Consider the following 16,002-nt stretch of genomic DNA (forward strand, 5'->3'; position numbering starts at 1 on the left):
AGTCGATTATGGGTCGCGCGCAATTTACTAATGAACTCGTTGCTTAAAATTCGTTGACTTGCTAACTGATTTGACTGTTTAGCCTCCCTCGCATGGCCAACTATAAAGTATAGATATACATATAACAACTACTGCGCAATGGCGTCCATGTCCCACATTGATTTACTGGAAGACGCCTGCGGCCAGCACGAGTTCCCTGTCCAATGTTGGCTGCTGAAATCCACTATATAAACTTGTCCGCTCCACGCTTCTCCCTTTGGCCGAAATGGTCGCTCATTTGCTCATTGAGTTGGTTACGTCAGGCGCTTGCAAAATCATGGTGATGGGCGCTGATTGCATTTTAGCCGCGCACAAATTCTGTTAGAGGTCAATCAGCGAGAATGGTTAGGCAGATTTATATATTTTTTTTTAATTTGTTGTTGCTCTTGCCTAGTGAGTCAGTTTATTTGTTTACGCTTAAGGGCAAATATTGTCAGTATTACTTTTGTGAAATATCTTAATTTCCCAGATTTCTTACTTTGCATAGGTTATTAGTTAACTTCTGAAGAAGCGGCAAAAAAGTTGTATTGCAAAGCCAATTTGCAGTATCCCGATTTCCAAAACAATAAAGCTGTGGTAATGATAAGTGAATTCAAATTAGAAATCTTCGCGATATGCAAACAACAAAAAACAGTGGTGGCCACGTAATTAGAGACACGATTTTTATATTTTTTTTTACCATTTTTTTCTTATTTATTTATTATTAATTAAAAATATATAGCGAAAATCAAGTAACTCAAAAATAGTACACCTTGTACAAGAATCGGTCATCAACATTTCAAACTTATTCAGAAACTCTATAGAAAATTTGGTTAAACAGTTTCCATTACATTTTATTCAGTGGCTTAAAATTACAATTTATTTTTGATAAAAAAAAAATCCAAACACGAATTCTAAGCCGCTTGAAACTTGAATAAGACGGCCCCACAAAAAAAGCGTAATGTCATTTTGACAGCAGGAATACCCTGAACACGAATCTGAAGTGCGTTTTGCTCCAGCACGTCAGATTTTTTTAACCCCAAAAAACATGATGGATAGAAAAAATCCTGCCGTGATGAATCAAAACCGACTGCTCGGCGCACCAAAATATATAAGGAAAAGATAGTCTGATCCCCGAACCCCAGAATTTAGTTTCGTGAGATTATTCAATCTTAAGGCTTGTTTTCACTATGCCATAACCAGTAATACTAGACTTGTATAACCAGTCGATACTATTTTTTTCTTTGATTTATTTAATTCCAATTTTTTCTTTACAAACCTTCCACACACAGAAAGAAACCAAATGAAATAGAAAAGAAGCAAATCCGTTGAGCCGATCTTGAGTTATGCGGTAACACGCGAACAGCTAGGATAGGTAAATATTATATTTAAATATCCTTTTTGCAATTTTCTCGAAAGGTGGCAACCCTATTAATTTTTTTCTATGCAAACCTTTTGCAGACAGGAAGAAACAAATAAAATAAAAATTAATTAAATTCGCTGTGCCGTTCGCGAGTTATGAGGTTACACACGAATTCANCATCCGCGGTAACACACGAACAGCTAGGATAGGTAAATATTTTATTTAAATACCCTTTTTGCAATTTTTTCGAAAGGTGGCAACCCTATTAATTTTTTTCTATGCAAACCTTTTGCAGACAGGAAGAAACAAATAAAATAAAAATGAATTAAATTCGCTGTGCCGTTCGCGAGTTATGAGGTTACACACGAATTCATTTTTGTATATAAAGATTTATTATATTTGAAGCGTAACATAATTGTCGACACCATTTTCGAATCTAATTTATTTCTTCCTCATCACATAGTGTGTGATTACTGTATACCTAATAAAACGAAACAGTGATTAGCGACGCGTTGGTGACATAAAAATTTCAATTTCAACTTAACGAGCGGAAAATTTAATAAAATCAGCGGGTATGAATGCTGTAAAAATTACACTTTGGAACAGTTTGTGAATAAAAATTACAATAGCAAGCAGCAGTAAATAGTTCATTCTTAACCCTCTGTTAGAGTGCTAGCAAAAGGTATAAGTATAATAACTTTTTTTAGTTAGTATGTAAATTCAAACTCGCAAAATGCCATAAACAACCTTTAGTGTTAAATAAACCCAGCTGTATCTGAAACATCAAAATCTATACACTGAGACCCACTAACATTGTTTTCGACTTTCCATTAATTCTGCAATAGTTTAATTCTACACGAGGACAAAATGTGAGAACAGAAGGTTCGGGAATGTTTTCTTAAAGAACAAAATGCGAATGAAATTCTCGGGAACGCTCTCAAAAAGAACAGAATAAGGGCGAATATTTTGGGAACGTTTCCAAACATGATTGATAATTCTAAGTCAGAGGAAGGCTAGTGCACTTCGACTTCCCGCCCGTTTATCATTAGGATGAACTGCCCATTTATTGAACAAATTTTCATTTGCTGTGCAACGAAATTTCGTGTCTTAAGTCTTTCGTTTACTTAATTTTCATAAACACTATGTTTTAGTTTATTTGGTTAATTTTAATTTTCAAGCATTTCAAACTATGGAAAGTGGCCGACAAATTAGCAATGCCCCCTTTATCATACAGATCAATAAGCCTCCCGCCCATTCTGTCGAAAATTTTTGAGAAGTTACTACTTGACCGACTTGAACCTATTCTTACTCAAAAACGTGCTACGCCTGACCATCAATTCGGTTTTCGCCGACAATATTTAGCGACTCAACAAATACATAGGCTAACAACCAAAATTATGATTGTCATTTTCCTTGACTTCGGAAAAGCCTTTGACAAAGTTTGGCATGCGGGCCTCCCTTTACAAGCTACGAAAACTTTTACCTACAAGCTTTTACTATTTAAGAGAAAGTTATATAGCCCACAGATACTTCTACGTCATGTACGAAAATGGTTACTCATCTTTGCAACGAATAAAAGCTGGCATCCCGCAAGGTAGTGTTTTAGCACCAATCCTACATGATCTATATACGGCAGATATACCTATTTCCAGATAAAGCATCCATGATTTCCAGCTTCGCTGAAGACACCGCTCTACTCTACGGTCGGTTGTTTTAATTTGTGGAATATTAAGATTATATAACAAATAAGAAATATTCAGCACAGAATCTCCTCGTCCAATCCAGTCGACAATTCCAATCGACACAGAAGCTAAACACTTAGGGATGTATATACATTCGTAGTAGACTGACATGGAAAAACCATTTTACAAAGAAGAAAGAACAAATAAAATTNGTCGACAATTCCAATCGACACAGAAGCTAAACACTTAGGGATGTATATACATTGGTAGCAGACTGACATGGAAAAACCATTTTACAAAGAAGAAAGAACAAATAAAATTAAGAATTAGGCAGCTAAGTTGGCTTCTAAACAAGAAATCAAACCTTCCCGTGGACAACAAATTGCTAATAAATATACAGGGTAATTATAAAACCAATTTGGACGCACGGAGCATAAATATGTGGTACGGTACATCGAAAAATACAAATATAATGATAATTAAACGGCTTCAATCTAAAATTCTACGATCGGTACATATACCCGTTTTGTTCTCTTAAAAATCTTCCCGAAAGAACTGTTAGCATTCTGTTCATTTTGAGAACATTTCCCAGGAGTTTGTTCTTATATAGTTCCCGTTGAGAACGTTTTCGACAGTTTAGTTCTCACTTTCGTTCTTGTGGAAACACTCCCGACGGTTTTGTTGTTATTTCGGTTTCGATCATACATTTTGTTCCGGGTCCTTGCGTGTTTATAATTTACAAAAATATATACATATATCCCACTTTTAATAATACACATAAAAAAACAATCATAGTTTCTTCAATTCATACAGTACAGTGGAAGGTCCATATGTGTGACAGATCAGAAATTTTGTATGTAAGGCCGATCTTCACACGTTGGGTTCTGCCTGATAAATAACTTTTCATGATGGACAGCGCACTTTTGCCAAATCCGAAGTAATATGTGAGCTTGGAGCAGTGCAATGTATGTATGATAAACAGAGTCAAATGTTTTGGATAAATGTATGAAAGTTCATATTGTTCAGTGATTCAGCCAAATCGCTGCGGGTTAAAAACCATGTCACTAAGAACTAAAATTAATCCAAAGTGCTATATCAAAAGCATGTTATGACTATTTCATTGCACATTTAAAGCTCAGCTGTCTATAATCCCACATCGATCAGCACCATTAATGAAGCAACATGTTGCAACATAACGGTGATACATTTAATTACTAGCTAACAAGCGCCTCTTAAACAAGTGTCTAATTACGAACTAAAAAGAGTTCACTATACATACATGCAGACATACGTATAAGTATGTGANGGGACAGGGGCACTTTTGCCAAATCCGAAGTAATATGTGAGCTTGGAGCAGTGCAATGTATGTATGTATGATAAACAGAGTCAAATGCTGTGGATAAATGTTTGAAAGTTCATATTGTTCAGTGATTCAGCCAAATCGCTGCGGGTTAAAAACCATGTCACTAAGAACTAAAATTAACCCAAAGTGCTATATCAAAAGCATGTTACGACTATTTCATTGCACATTTAAAGCTCAGCTGTCTATAATCCTACATCGATCAGCACCATTAATGAAGCAACATGTTGCAACATAACGGTGATACTTTTAATTACTACCTAACAAGCGCCTCTTAAACAAGTGTCTAATTACAAGCTAAAAAGAGTTCACTATACATACATGCAGACATACGTATAAGTATGTGAGAAATCAAATATAAATTGGTTTGTAGTTAATCCAAAAAGTGTTAAAATATACACCAAACCGTTACAACAGTAAGACACAAAAAAGGTAATATGTAATAATGGACATTTTATGCTCTATTGGTATCTATATTATAGTTATTTCAAGGCCATCATACATAGGTATGTATGTATCTAAAGTAAAAACACTGTTAGATTATTTGTCTGTCATTGTAATTTAATGGATATATGAATGAGAATGTCTACACAAATGCGCATGTTTAGACAGAGTTTGCATATTTATGCACATACATATGTACATTAGATTGCAAAAAAAGTTGCGGGTTTTCCACCGGGATTACAAAATCTATTATATTTAAAGATATCCACCAAAAAAATATTTCGGAAAAATATTAAGATTTGCGTAAGCTGGACCAATTTGAAAATATCTCCAATAATGAAGTTTTTTATTAATAAAAATAGTTTCTTAAAGATTAAAAAAAAAATCGCTCAAATGACAAAACGGTTTAAGCTTAAAAAATTTGCACAAAAATAGTTAAAAAATTAAAAAAAAAAATCTCAACGGAATCGTAATAATGTAATTTTCGATGGCGCTTTTTAACTTTTTTCAAAAACTGGTATAAGAAAAACTTGAATACGCGGTCCCACATGGCTCGCCTTACGCCCGATCGCAGCGTGGCCCTGTAGGCCACATAATTTTTCTCTGCAGATTCTTGACACTCCTCATCGTACCGGTTGTTCATTCGGGATCGCTCAAAGTTGACTACTTCTTCGGAGACGGTACTTAATGAGCGGGAAATTGGAACCACAGTCTCGCATATGTTGGTTTGTTGAAGAGTGCTCTCTGAGAGCAGGAGTTAGATTCGAGTGGCGAATGCATTGACCGTCTGTTGTGATCGCAGCTTTTCGACGCTGTGATCGAAAGCTTTTCCTTGAATTTTCGGCAGCACATTTTTGCTGCACAGAGGCGGCTCTTGCCTTGGCTGCAACAATAAAGCGATCTGAGTCAGTGTTTAGCTCTCGGGGTGTACGCACGTCTAAAACACTGGAAGCGCGATTTCCCGGCTCTGAGTCCTTCACTATTCCAAAGTTATGGCTACTAACTGCGCGCATATCCTATAACCCCAAGACTTTTTGTGTCTTGTGATAAGGTAGCTGTACTTAATCTTCGTTCGTCATTATACCGATTTTGGTTGCTCCTTCTTTAGGCCGCCGATGTCAAAGGGGAGCTACATACGCCACCACAGAGAGCAGCTTAAAATTAACAAAGAGGTAATATACGCCTATTTCAATGTCAATAATATTTTGCAGAATTTATCGTACTGTCAAAATAAGTCAGCAACAGTGAAACTAAATCGGCTTTTTAAAAGGAAAGGCTGAATCGCATGGAATATCCCAAAACGAACGACCGAAAGTGACCTTGCATTGAACCAAAACTTTTGTACCAATCAAAGAAAATTGATTTTTAATTACTTAGGCAGCGCGTGTCTTGCTGCATAAATAAAAACATTAGGGGTATTCACGATCCGGTGCATACTGTCTAGCATTGTGCATAGATAGCATAGTTCAAACAACAATAAAATTATCCAATCATGCTATTTATGCTATCCATGCACCATGCTAGACAGTATGCACCGGATCGTGAATACCCCTATTGTTTTTGGCATATGCAATTTGCATTGATTTTCCTGAGTAATTTTTTTATGTTGACATTCACCTTTTTTGTCCACAAAAAAAAAAACAAATGTGTATTAAAAGACATCGCTAATTGCCATAAAAAATTCGAATGTTTGCTACAAAGGCACTACAATACGAGTGTATACTTATTAACTTATATGTATGTATGTACTCAATACCAAATCGATTGCGGAATTTTCGCGCTAATCACTGCTCAATGACATTGTTTCGACAATGCACTGTTTTAATTTTGCTTTGAAAATTACTTTAAAATATATGCATCTATATACTTATACGCTTAGTAAAAGCTCATTTAGTCTAGATTCAATTTACTACACTTAACTTAGTATTTTGGCCAACCTGCAATTTGAGAAACTGTGTTAGTCGTTAGTTTAAACTTAACTTAGTCTTAGAATCTAAATTTAGTATGGACGACTATACTCGCCCTAAAAGCTACAGGCCCAAAACCATGCTGTCCTGAATCTCCTCCAGAGATTGTTTTAGTTGTGCATCCTTAGGGAGACGCTTTCATCAAATACTCTGTATTTGCATCGACATCCCTATCACGCGTGGGAAACTTGTGAGACGGCTCTGAAAAATATGGTTACTAGGAATAGCAAATGCCATGACTAAAAAAGAATTCGCTTTGGGCATTTTTGAAGACCTCGAGCTTTGAATAATGCCACCTTCGTTAGTAAGTGCAACTCGGCTTTGAAGCATGGCGTAGATTCCGTGATGGTAAATTGGATACGTTCGATACTCACGCAGAGGATCATTAGGATTCAGCCGGAAGGCGGTCAATATGTCACGTGCGAAGTTCATAGGGACGGTCTTCTGTAGTGTGCCTTCTCCCTTGTCCCGATCAATAAATAATCGATAGAAAAATCGATGAGCAAATCGATAAAAATATCGATAACAAAGTCGATAAAAATATCGATAAAAAAATCGACAAATAATCAATACAAATCGATAACAAAATCGACAGCAAAATCGAAAACGACATTGATAACAAAATCGATAACAAAATCAATAAATAATCGATAAAAAAATCGACCAACAAAATCGAAAACAAAATTATAAAAATATCGATAACAAATTCGATAAAAATATCGATTATTATATCGCTATGTTCCGAGAATCCCGAAAATCCCGAAATAGCTCCCAGATTGAGTCTCTGTTCCTCTATCTATATCCTTATCTGCTTTAATCGTTCTTCCTCTATCTTCATCTTTACTTTTATCGGTATCCACATCCTGATCCTTTTCGCTATATTTATCTTTGTTTTTACGTTTGTGTTTATAATTTTCAGCCCCAACCGTTCCGTTGCAACGTTTCGGTTGAATTTGCCAATTTACCCCCCACCAACCAACCGCCGCTAAAGAAGTTTCACTTCAAGCAACATAGCCCATGGATCTGGCGGCTTATCGGTTGAGTTTTTCCATGCTGGCGACGAAAAGTTGGTTGGACATATCTACCAACTCTTAAGCGACATTTAGTCCGATGGGGGCATGGCTGATAAAAATGTTCAACGTTGATTATAAGATCCCATATAACCGTGTGAAAGGCTGAAACCCTTCATAAACTAACTGAATGGGCAACGTGGCTACAGATTTGGAAAGTCCACGATTTTCGCAGAGAGTCAAGATTGGACAGCAATTTTCTGGACAGTATAGTGGGAAGTTTGGAAATCGGCAAAGAGAAAGGTAATGTCTGTCAGGGAATTTTTAATTTACATACAATAATATTTTTCCGTGCATGCATACTAAACCTGCATTCATTTTGATATCCGCTATCATTAAGTTAATCAAATCGAACATAATAAAATTTTGAATTCTTACGTTATCACTGTGGCATTTATTATTTTTTATTTAAATATATGAGGGCGATAGTGATTAACTCAAATAAATTTAACAATAAAAGTAAGTGTTTAACAAAAAGTTGTTTGGTAAAGTAATTAGAATACGAAAATTTCCTTCATTGCTGCAACACAACGGTGACACTTACGACATTTTGTACTTGAATAACTAGGCTCGTTGCTTAACCTACAGATCAGAAATTGTAATAGAAAATTATTAATGAAACCACGTATTAATATAGAGGCAGTGAAAAGTTTTGCAATCTGGTGGTAATGTGAGTTATTATGCCATTGGAGCAACTCATAAAGAACACATTAGTCAAACATTAATTTGTTTAACGGCAGGGGAGGAGCTACGGGCAGCAAACCAACTACGCATTCAATTATGGGTAATCATGAGGCGAGCGCGGCGACGGAAAGGGTTCTGTATTATTTCACGATACAAAGTGAAAATAGGTACCCACTTAGGGAACCGCGGACGGAATGTAGAATGATAACAACAGCCCGAACACCGATGCGAACTCGTTGGAGTTGTTTGATTTTTTCGGATGTCGAATGTTTGTGTAAATTTCGTACGAGTATTGCCTTCTTTGCTTATTGTTGTTGTTGTTGTTTTATTTTGTAAGTTAACAGTGTCGTTTTTGCATGACTTTTGCTTAAAGCTTTCAGCCGAGTGGGCGTGGGAGGAGGATTCTGGTGTTGGAGCAGTGGAACAAGCAAAGGTGGAACATGCAAATGAGTTGAATGGTTTGTGCCACACATCCAATGGACGCCACATTTGCTCAAATAAGCGTTGAAAATGCCATTCAATGCGACGATGCAAGCGTAGACGACGTGTAGGACAGTCGCGTGCCTTGCATGCCGGTGTCCAGCAATGACGGGGGGGTACTTCATCGGATGCGAACACAAAATGGCGATTAAATGTCAAATCATAGAAATTTTTACCTGTCATCACTTGTAGAAATTCTATAATAAAAAAAATGTTTATGAATAAATTTTAATGGTAAACAAAAAGTATTCGTCACACTTAAACTCACCATCGAAATCAACAGTTCCTGAACCGTCAGCATCAATTTCTTCGATGATCATATCTAAGTCGGCAGCTGACAATTTATCGTCCAATTCACGTAGAATGTCACGAAGTACTTGTACCGTCAGGTAACCTTTACCCTCCTTATCGTAAACGCGGAACGCTTCCTTCAGCTCGCTAACCAAGGCGGGTGCATCATCCTCGACCTCAACGAAGCGCGCGGCTAATTTGCAGAATTGACCAAAATCCAATTTACCAGAGTTCGCCTTGTCGACCTCTTTAAGTAGCGCTTTAATAGCTTTTTCATCCAGTTTTTGTCCAAGTATCTCGAGAATGGTCTGCACATCACTGTATTCAATATAGCCGCGTTCATCATGATCGAATGCCTTGAAGGCATTGCGCATAACTGTCAATGTAAAAATGTGTGTATAAAATTAAAATTGGCGATCGTAATTTATTAAAAGAAATAAATTGATATTTAAGCATACTTCTCAGTTGTTCTTTATCGTATTCTGCTTCAGTCTGTAAGAATTAAACAGAGAAAAAAAACGAGAAATTAAAAAAAAGGAATTTTATAAAGAGAGTAGAAAGCTTTAGTATTTTCATACATAAGTAGTTGATTTCTTTTAACTTTTTTTACGAAAAATGCTAGATAAGCTTGTAAGTTGCTAAAAACCCCAAAAATCTAAAATCCAAGATGGCGGAATGTCCACATATGAAATTGAGGTGCAAGACTCTGGATTCCTAATAGAAGTAAACTGCATCAAAAATTCGCAAAAATTTTTATTTTTTTTGTAACGGTCTAAATTTACTGGGCTATTTTCAAATTGATGCTGCTACACTGAGTTNTATAAATTGATATTTAAGCATACTTCTCAGTTGTTCTTTATCGTATTCTGCTTCAGTCTGTAAGAATTAAACAGAGAAAAAAAAACGAGAAATTAAAAAAAGGAATTTTATAAAGAGAGAAGAAAGCTTTAGTATTTTCATACATAAGTAGTTGATTTCTTTTAACTTTTATTACGAAAAATGCTAGATAAGCTTGTAAATTGCTAAAAACCCCAAAAATCTAAAATCCAAGATGGCGGAATGTCCACATATAAAATTTAGGTGCAAGACTCTGGATTCCTAATAGAAGTAAACTGCATCAAAAATTCGCAAACATTTTTTATTTTTTTTTTGTAGCGGTCTAAATTTACTGGGCTATTTTCAAATTGATGCTGCTACACTGAGTTGGTTTACTATTTTCATTTTCTTTTTTATTCGTTCGTTAATTAGTGGACTACAAAATTTGTCAGCTCGTTAAATTACGCGTGTTTTATTTATTATTATTCAGCCATATGTAAAAATGTACGTACATATGTACATATGTATTTAATTGTGAATGTGATCGTATATGTATATAGCAATGTACATGTGTGTTTATTTATTATTGAACAGCGTTCATTTGCAGTTCTTTTGCCATTGCTGGCGAGTAAAGTGACCCAATTGGCGTTCAAAATTTATGACAAAGTACCAACAAACATACGAATGTGGCATTTTGCGTTGCCTTGTTTTCCTAGTGCCTTTTCGTTTGCAACACATTCTCTATAATCCTCAAAAGCGAATTTTATAATTTTCTTTACAACGAAAGGAATAAAAAAAATAGAATTTTTTATATGTATGTAAAATTTTTTAATAAGGCCAATAATAATCTTAAACTGCACGGATCTCATCAGAATACTTTTACGTTTATTGTGTAAATACGTATGTATGCATCCCAAAAAAGAAAAAAAAAACAAAGCCAACATGCAGACTAAGTAATGTTGCGAATAACAGTAAATAAAAGTAATTATTTTGCAAGGGCTCCAAAAATACTAAGCTACTGCTATATTTTTTAAAACCTTTTCGTCTTAGCTGGGAGCCGAGAACTCTGCGTTAATTAAATAAATGAATATTTAAATAAAAACAAAAGCCTGCCGCACTTGAATGCAGTTCGATTGACAAAGAAAAGTAGAAAACAGCAAGAGTGGGTAGAAAACTTTTTTTATATGCCGGAGTTCACAAGTTCAAATCTCAGTGAGCTCGATGCAGAAAATTATTGTCGAGCTTCTACGCCAACCAGCCTGAAATATAATGAATGTGGTCCGATTTTAATGAAATTCGATTTGTATCAGCCTTAATCGTAAAACTTAAATCGGAAATATGCTCAAATACGGTTCACTGTCACGCTCAGCAGCTTTAAAATAAAAACATAAATCGCATAAAAACTAATAATTGTATTCTTCTAATATATTTAATAGGTTCGGTATCTTCTTTAATTTTTCAAATTCAATTTCTTCATTCCTGAGCAAAGGGACTACGTAGCAATTTTTAGTAAAATTAAAGCACGGTTACTACTTCTCGCCGCACCTCATAAACGGATACTTCTAAATATATATCATCAGAAAATACTGAAAAATTGCTTCAGACAATACGCTCTTTAAAATACATTTATGCAAGTTTTATGTACAGTATGTAATAAACAAATAAACTTTTTAAAGTTTCATAAATTGCATTTTATTGACATAAAATTTACAAAGAACTCATTCATTTTCAACCGGCTTCAAAAAAGGGGAGGTTTCTGAGTATTTTTTCTTCTTTTATGTATTCCACCGCATAACTTTGGACCGCCTGAACCGATTCCAATAATTCTTCGTTTTACCGGAAAGATGAAATGAAATCATGAAAAAATTAACGGTACTCCTAAATTTATATATGAGAATTGAAGTCGGTTTTGCTTTTTGCTTAAAAATTACTTGTTTAATAAAATGTTCAATAAACACAAGATGCACTCAATTTTCAAAAGTAATACAAAATTTTACAAAGGATTTTAATATAAATAAATTAAATAGTTCCATGAAATTTTCATAAACGCTACATCAGAATATTGTTATTTGTGATAAAAAAGAGACACGTATTTTTTTATTTTGAAAAACAAAAAAAGTTTTCTTAGAGGTCGCGCTGGTCGGGTTTTTTATAAAAACGCTGATGTTCTCAATTTTTTATTTTCTTGACATGTTAAAATGCAGCAAAAAAAATTTTTTTTACATATAATTACTCTGGTATTATTGGTGAACTTTCCCTTAATTACACACCTGTCTTGGACAATTAGAATAGGTCTAGTTGCCGAAAATATGCTCTCGAAAAGACATTAGTAAAATTAAAGCGTTGATACTGAACAATTTACGCATTGTCATGGGTTGGAACTGGTTACCGGGGGGTTTCTGGAGTTGCTAATTAGCGATCTGAAGTCAGTTTTTCGAAATTCAAAATGGCGGATCCAAAATGGCGGTCCATTTTTTTTTTTTTAATAATTGGATTTGTTCGAAACCCGGCACTCGAGAGTTTTTGTGGTCGACGAATATGAACCTGAAGTCAATTTTTTTTAATTCAAAATGGCGGATCCAAAATGGCGGTCCATTTTTTTTTTTTTAATAATTGGATTTGTTCGAAACCCGGCACTCGAGAGTTTTTGTGGTCGACGAATATGAACCTGAAGTCAATTTTTTTTAATTCAAAATGGCGGATCCAATATGGCGATCAAATTAAAAATGATTGGACTTGTTAGAAACTGTTAACTGCTCATATTTACTCAACTCTAAACACTTTGTGTGTAGTTTTTCTCTACGTGAAAAATTTGGTATGTAAAAGTAAACAGACGGTATTTAATTTTGCACGCACTAGGAAAGGAAACTGGTTACTTCTCTTTATATGCTTGAATGTAAACAAAATTTGTTTAGAGGAAATTTTAAACAATTTATGTGTAAACTGTGAAATTGTGAACAATGACTGTTTAGAACTCAAAAAATAAATTTGAAATTTGTTCTACGCCGTACATATGATAAGCGCTTGAGCTTTTAATATGCGCAAATTTAAACAAATTTTTTTTAGAGTGTATATATAAAATACGCGAAGGCATTTTTTGTTCCGCATAAAAGATCTACACCGTTTGCTCGATTTTCAAATAATGCTGTACCAAGTGAAAGCGCCTGACCTGTAGATGTGCAAACTAGTTTTATCTTTTCGAAAAGAGTTGCCACCTGTTGAACAATAAAATTCAAATCATTTAATAATTAATACCGTCAGATCTGTACCGTTCGTTCGATTTTCAAAAATGTCTTTTTAACAAAAATCTACTAAAAAAAACAAAAATTACCTTTTTCGACCCAATCTTTTTCTACCAATTTTGGTAATAATTTACCAAAGTGGCAACCCTGCTGGCATGTCAAAGTACGTATTTCTGTCAACACAAGATTTGGTAACTATAACCTAAAAATGTTTTGAAGGATATTAAGTTGACGTAATTTAGCTTTTTTTCTGTGTAATCGATCAGAGAAACAAAATTGACTTTAGCATTTGTGATCGACATTTTCACTTGTCATATACACATTAGATATGAAACTGATTGATCTTAGAGTGGCGTTTTTGAATTTATGGATTCTAAAGTTTTTTCGTCGGTTTGCGTGTTGCTGTTCAGTTTAGTTTCATTATAAATATTTTACATTTTAATAAACATTTTTGAATAAAATCGGTCTAGCTGACGAAGTGTCTCACAATCTCGCCGACTTGTGTAAGGCGCCAGAAGAAACTCTCTTGAGTTAACAACTTGAGCAACTTGAATATCTTTTTGAGAACTTGAGAATCAATTTTTTGACACAAAAACAAAGAAAAGCTTCTTTATATTTTGTTCCATCGAGAAAACCCATCTTAGAAACTTTTGAGATTCATAATTCAATACTGCTTCTCTCACACCTAATCCTTAGTTATTATGTCATAAATTATATTAAAAAAAATAGTTGAAAAATATGTTAAAAAGTTCCAGTAATTTTTAGTACAAAGAATTTTTAAAACAACGCTGTATAATTTACGACTTATACTGAGTTGCATAAGATATAATATATATTTACTATATATTTATGCATAAAAGTGCCGACTGATTAATTGTTTTTATAATTTTTTTTGCTTACCATTTTTATATATTTTGTAGAGGTTGCAGTAGAAAATAATCCAAATATTTATATGAGTTGATTACCCTAAAGGATTTGGCTGGAAAGAGTTAAATCGAAGAAAGCAACTACGTTCAATTTATTTGGTCTACACAAAAACGATTGTCCTCAAAGTTACACACACACACACACACACAAATAAACACGATATCTACGCTTAAAATAACGTAACGCACAAAGTGTTTGCACAAATATTTTTAATTTTAATTATGCATTGCTCCTTGCAGCAAAAATAAAATATGTAGTATTCACAAGGAAAAATTCGAATATCACAAAAAAAAGAAAATTGTAATACCCGATTCGCTGCGGACGCAATCGATCTATGTACGTGTTCACGCTTCCGAATTTCGATAATCACTCAAGAGTTGTGATTTGTATCAATTAAAAAATTACCTTTCGATCAGATCGAATTAAGGCACTTTTAGTGGCGAATGCGCGCCGTCGCTGACTAAACAACTAAACGACGACAGCAATGGCAATACATAGCAACGACAACAAAGCCAACAACAAAGACAACAACGCGCCACAAATTCTATGCAGCCAAGTGAAGTGGCAATAAACAGGTATGTATGCATGTATGTATGTATGTAAATATTTAGATACAATGTTGGCGATGAGTAGCAAGCAACAACACTAGTTGTACATATATGTATGTATGAAAGATGTGTTTGTTTGCACAAGTTGTGGCAACATTGAGCAGCAACAGCAACAGCAGGGTATTTGTAGCTGAAATGGCTTTAACAAATAGAAAACAATAACAGCAACAACATCACATCGAATGGTAACGGCTTGAATTGAATTGAATTGGATTGGGTTTGAATTAGATTCGATGCGACTGGGGCAGCGGAACCGATCAGCGGCGCGACATGCCCACATACTTACACACATACATGTGTATGTGGATATGTAATATTTGCTGTTTTTGGTTCTGTCTGGCAGTTCGTATCATAGTTTTTTTGTTGTGTTTCAACTGCGGAAAAGCACCAATTTCTACAACACATAATTGCGCTGAGAATTTTCAGTTTCACGAATGCTTCTACATACATAAATATGTATGTACGTCGATATTTGTATGTAGTAAAGCAACAGCAGCGCCAACACCAACATTAACAACATTTACCTACAAGTCAGGTGGCATTTTCGACGTACACTGAAGCCAAAAGGGGTGGACGTGTGTGTTGCTGCCGCGCTGATGCTGCTTTGTTGTTGCCGCCTTTTTTGTGTCGCTTACAGTTGTTTTTTTTTTGGTTTTTTGATTAATACAACTTTTTGTTCTACATTTTTTTGTAAATAACTCTGCGGTAGCCTATTTATTTGTCACTTGGATGCATACTTATCGCTTACATATAAACACATGCTCCTTATGCAAGAGCACATACATGCATACGTACTTACATACATGTGTATATACATTAGGATTGTACTATATCGAAAAAAGTATAACCCTGTTTTTTATTAAAAAAAAAATAGAGGTCGCTCAAAGCGCTTAAAGTTTTCCATGTACTTTTATATGGGGAAAAAACAACTTTTCATAGAAATGATATAGAATTCTTGAAAATCAATATTTTTCAATCGGAAAGCTCTGGTTCTCTTCAGGAGACTTTAAATAACAATATCCAATTGTTTATTGAACTATTTTTAATAGA

General features: G+C 34.7%; 2 protein-coding genes across 4 annotated transcripts in view; both read right to left on the reverse strand.

The window, feature by feature from the left end:
- Positions 1 to 7,220, reverse strand: part of LOC108369903 (probable cytochrome P450 12c1, mitochondrial) — a 28,739-nt gene extending 21,519 nt beyond the window's left edge. The window contains exons 1-3 of the mRNA XM_017625112.1: positions 7,209 to 7,220; positions 6,479 to 6,484; positions 3,046 to 3,055 (exon numbers count right to left, since the gene is read on the reverse strand). Coding sequence (XP_017480601.1) covers positions 3,046 to 3,055; positions 6,479 to 6,484; positions 7,209 to 7,220 — 28 coding nt within the window. The remainder of the gene's footprint in view (positions 1 to 3,045; positions 3,056 to 6,478; positions 6,485 to 7,208) is intronic.
- Positions 7,221 to 8,275: 1,055 nt separating this feature from the next.
- Positions 8,276 to 14,900, reverse strand: TpnC4 (Troponin C TpnC4). 3 transcript variants are annotated; one of them, XM_017625108.1, is made up of 6 exons: positions 14,652 to 14,900; positions 14,318 to 14,396; positions 10,202 to 10,235; positions 9,337 to 9,735; positions 9,245 to 9,265; positions 8,276 to 8,486 (listed from the first exon to the last, which is right to left on the reverse strand). In XM_017625108.1, the coding sequence occupies exons 2-6, from the start codon at positions 14,318 to 14,320 to the stop codon at positions 8,482 to 8,484; spliced, it is 462 nt and encodes a 153-aa protein (XP_017480597.1). In that variant the 5' UTR covers positions 14,321 to 14,396; positions 14,652 to 14,900; the 3' UTR covers positions 8,276 to 8,481. The 3 variants fall into 3 exon arrangements, with proteins under 3 accessions (XP_017480597.1, XP_017480599.1, XP_017480598.1); XM_017625110.1 differs by having other exon boundaries at positions 14,750 to 14,794; XM_017625109.1 differs by lacking the exon at positions 10,202 to 10,235 and adding an exon at positions 9,818 to 9,851 and having other exon boundaries at positions 14,652 to 14,693.
- Between the last annotated feature and the right edge of the window lie 1,102 nt (positions 14,901 to 16,002).

The sequence above is a fragment of the Rhagoletis zephyria genome, unplaced genomic scaffold (genome assembly GCF_001687245.7).
Source record: "Rhagoletis zephyria isolate East Lansing unplaced genomic scaffold, Rhagoletis_zephyria_1.1 Rzeph_scaffold_03895, whole genome shotgun sequence".
Taxonomy (NCBI): Eukaryota; Metazoa; Arthropoda; class Insecta; order Diptera; family Tephritidae; genus Rhagoletis; species Rhagoletis zephyria.

Excerpts from the sequence above, each read along its gene's own strand:
- TpnC4 (XM_017625108.1), bottom strand. Across the intron at positions 9,736-10,201 it reads CGATAAAGAACAACTGAGAA|TTATGCGCAATGCCTTCAAG; the intron begins GTATGCTTAAAT and ends TTACATTGACAG. Across the intron at positions 9,266-9,336 it reads AGGAACTGTTGATTTCGATG|AATTTCTACAAGTGATGACA; the intron begins GTGAGTTTAAGT and ends TTTTTATTATAG.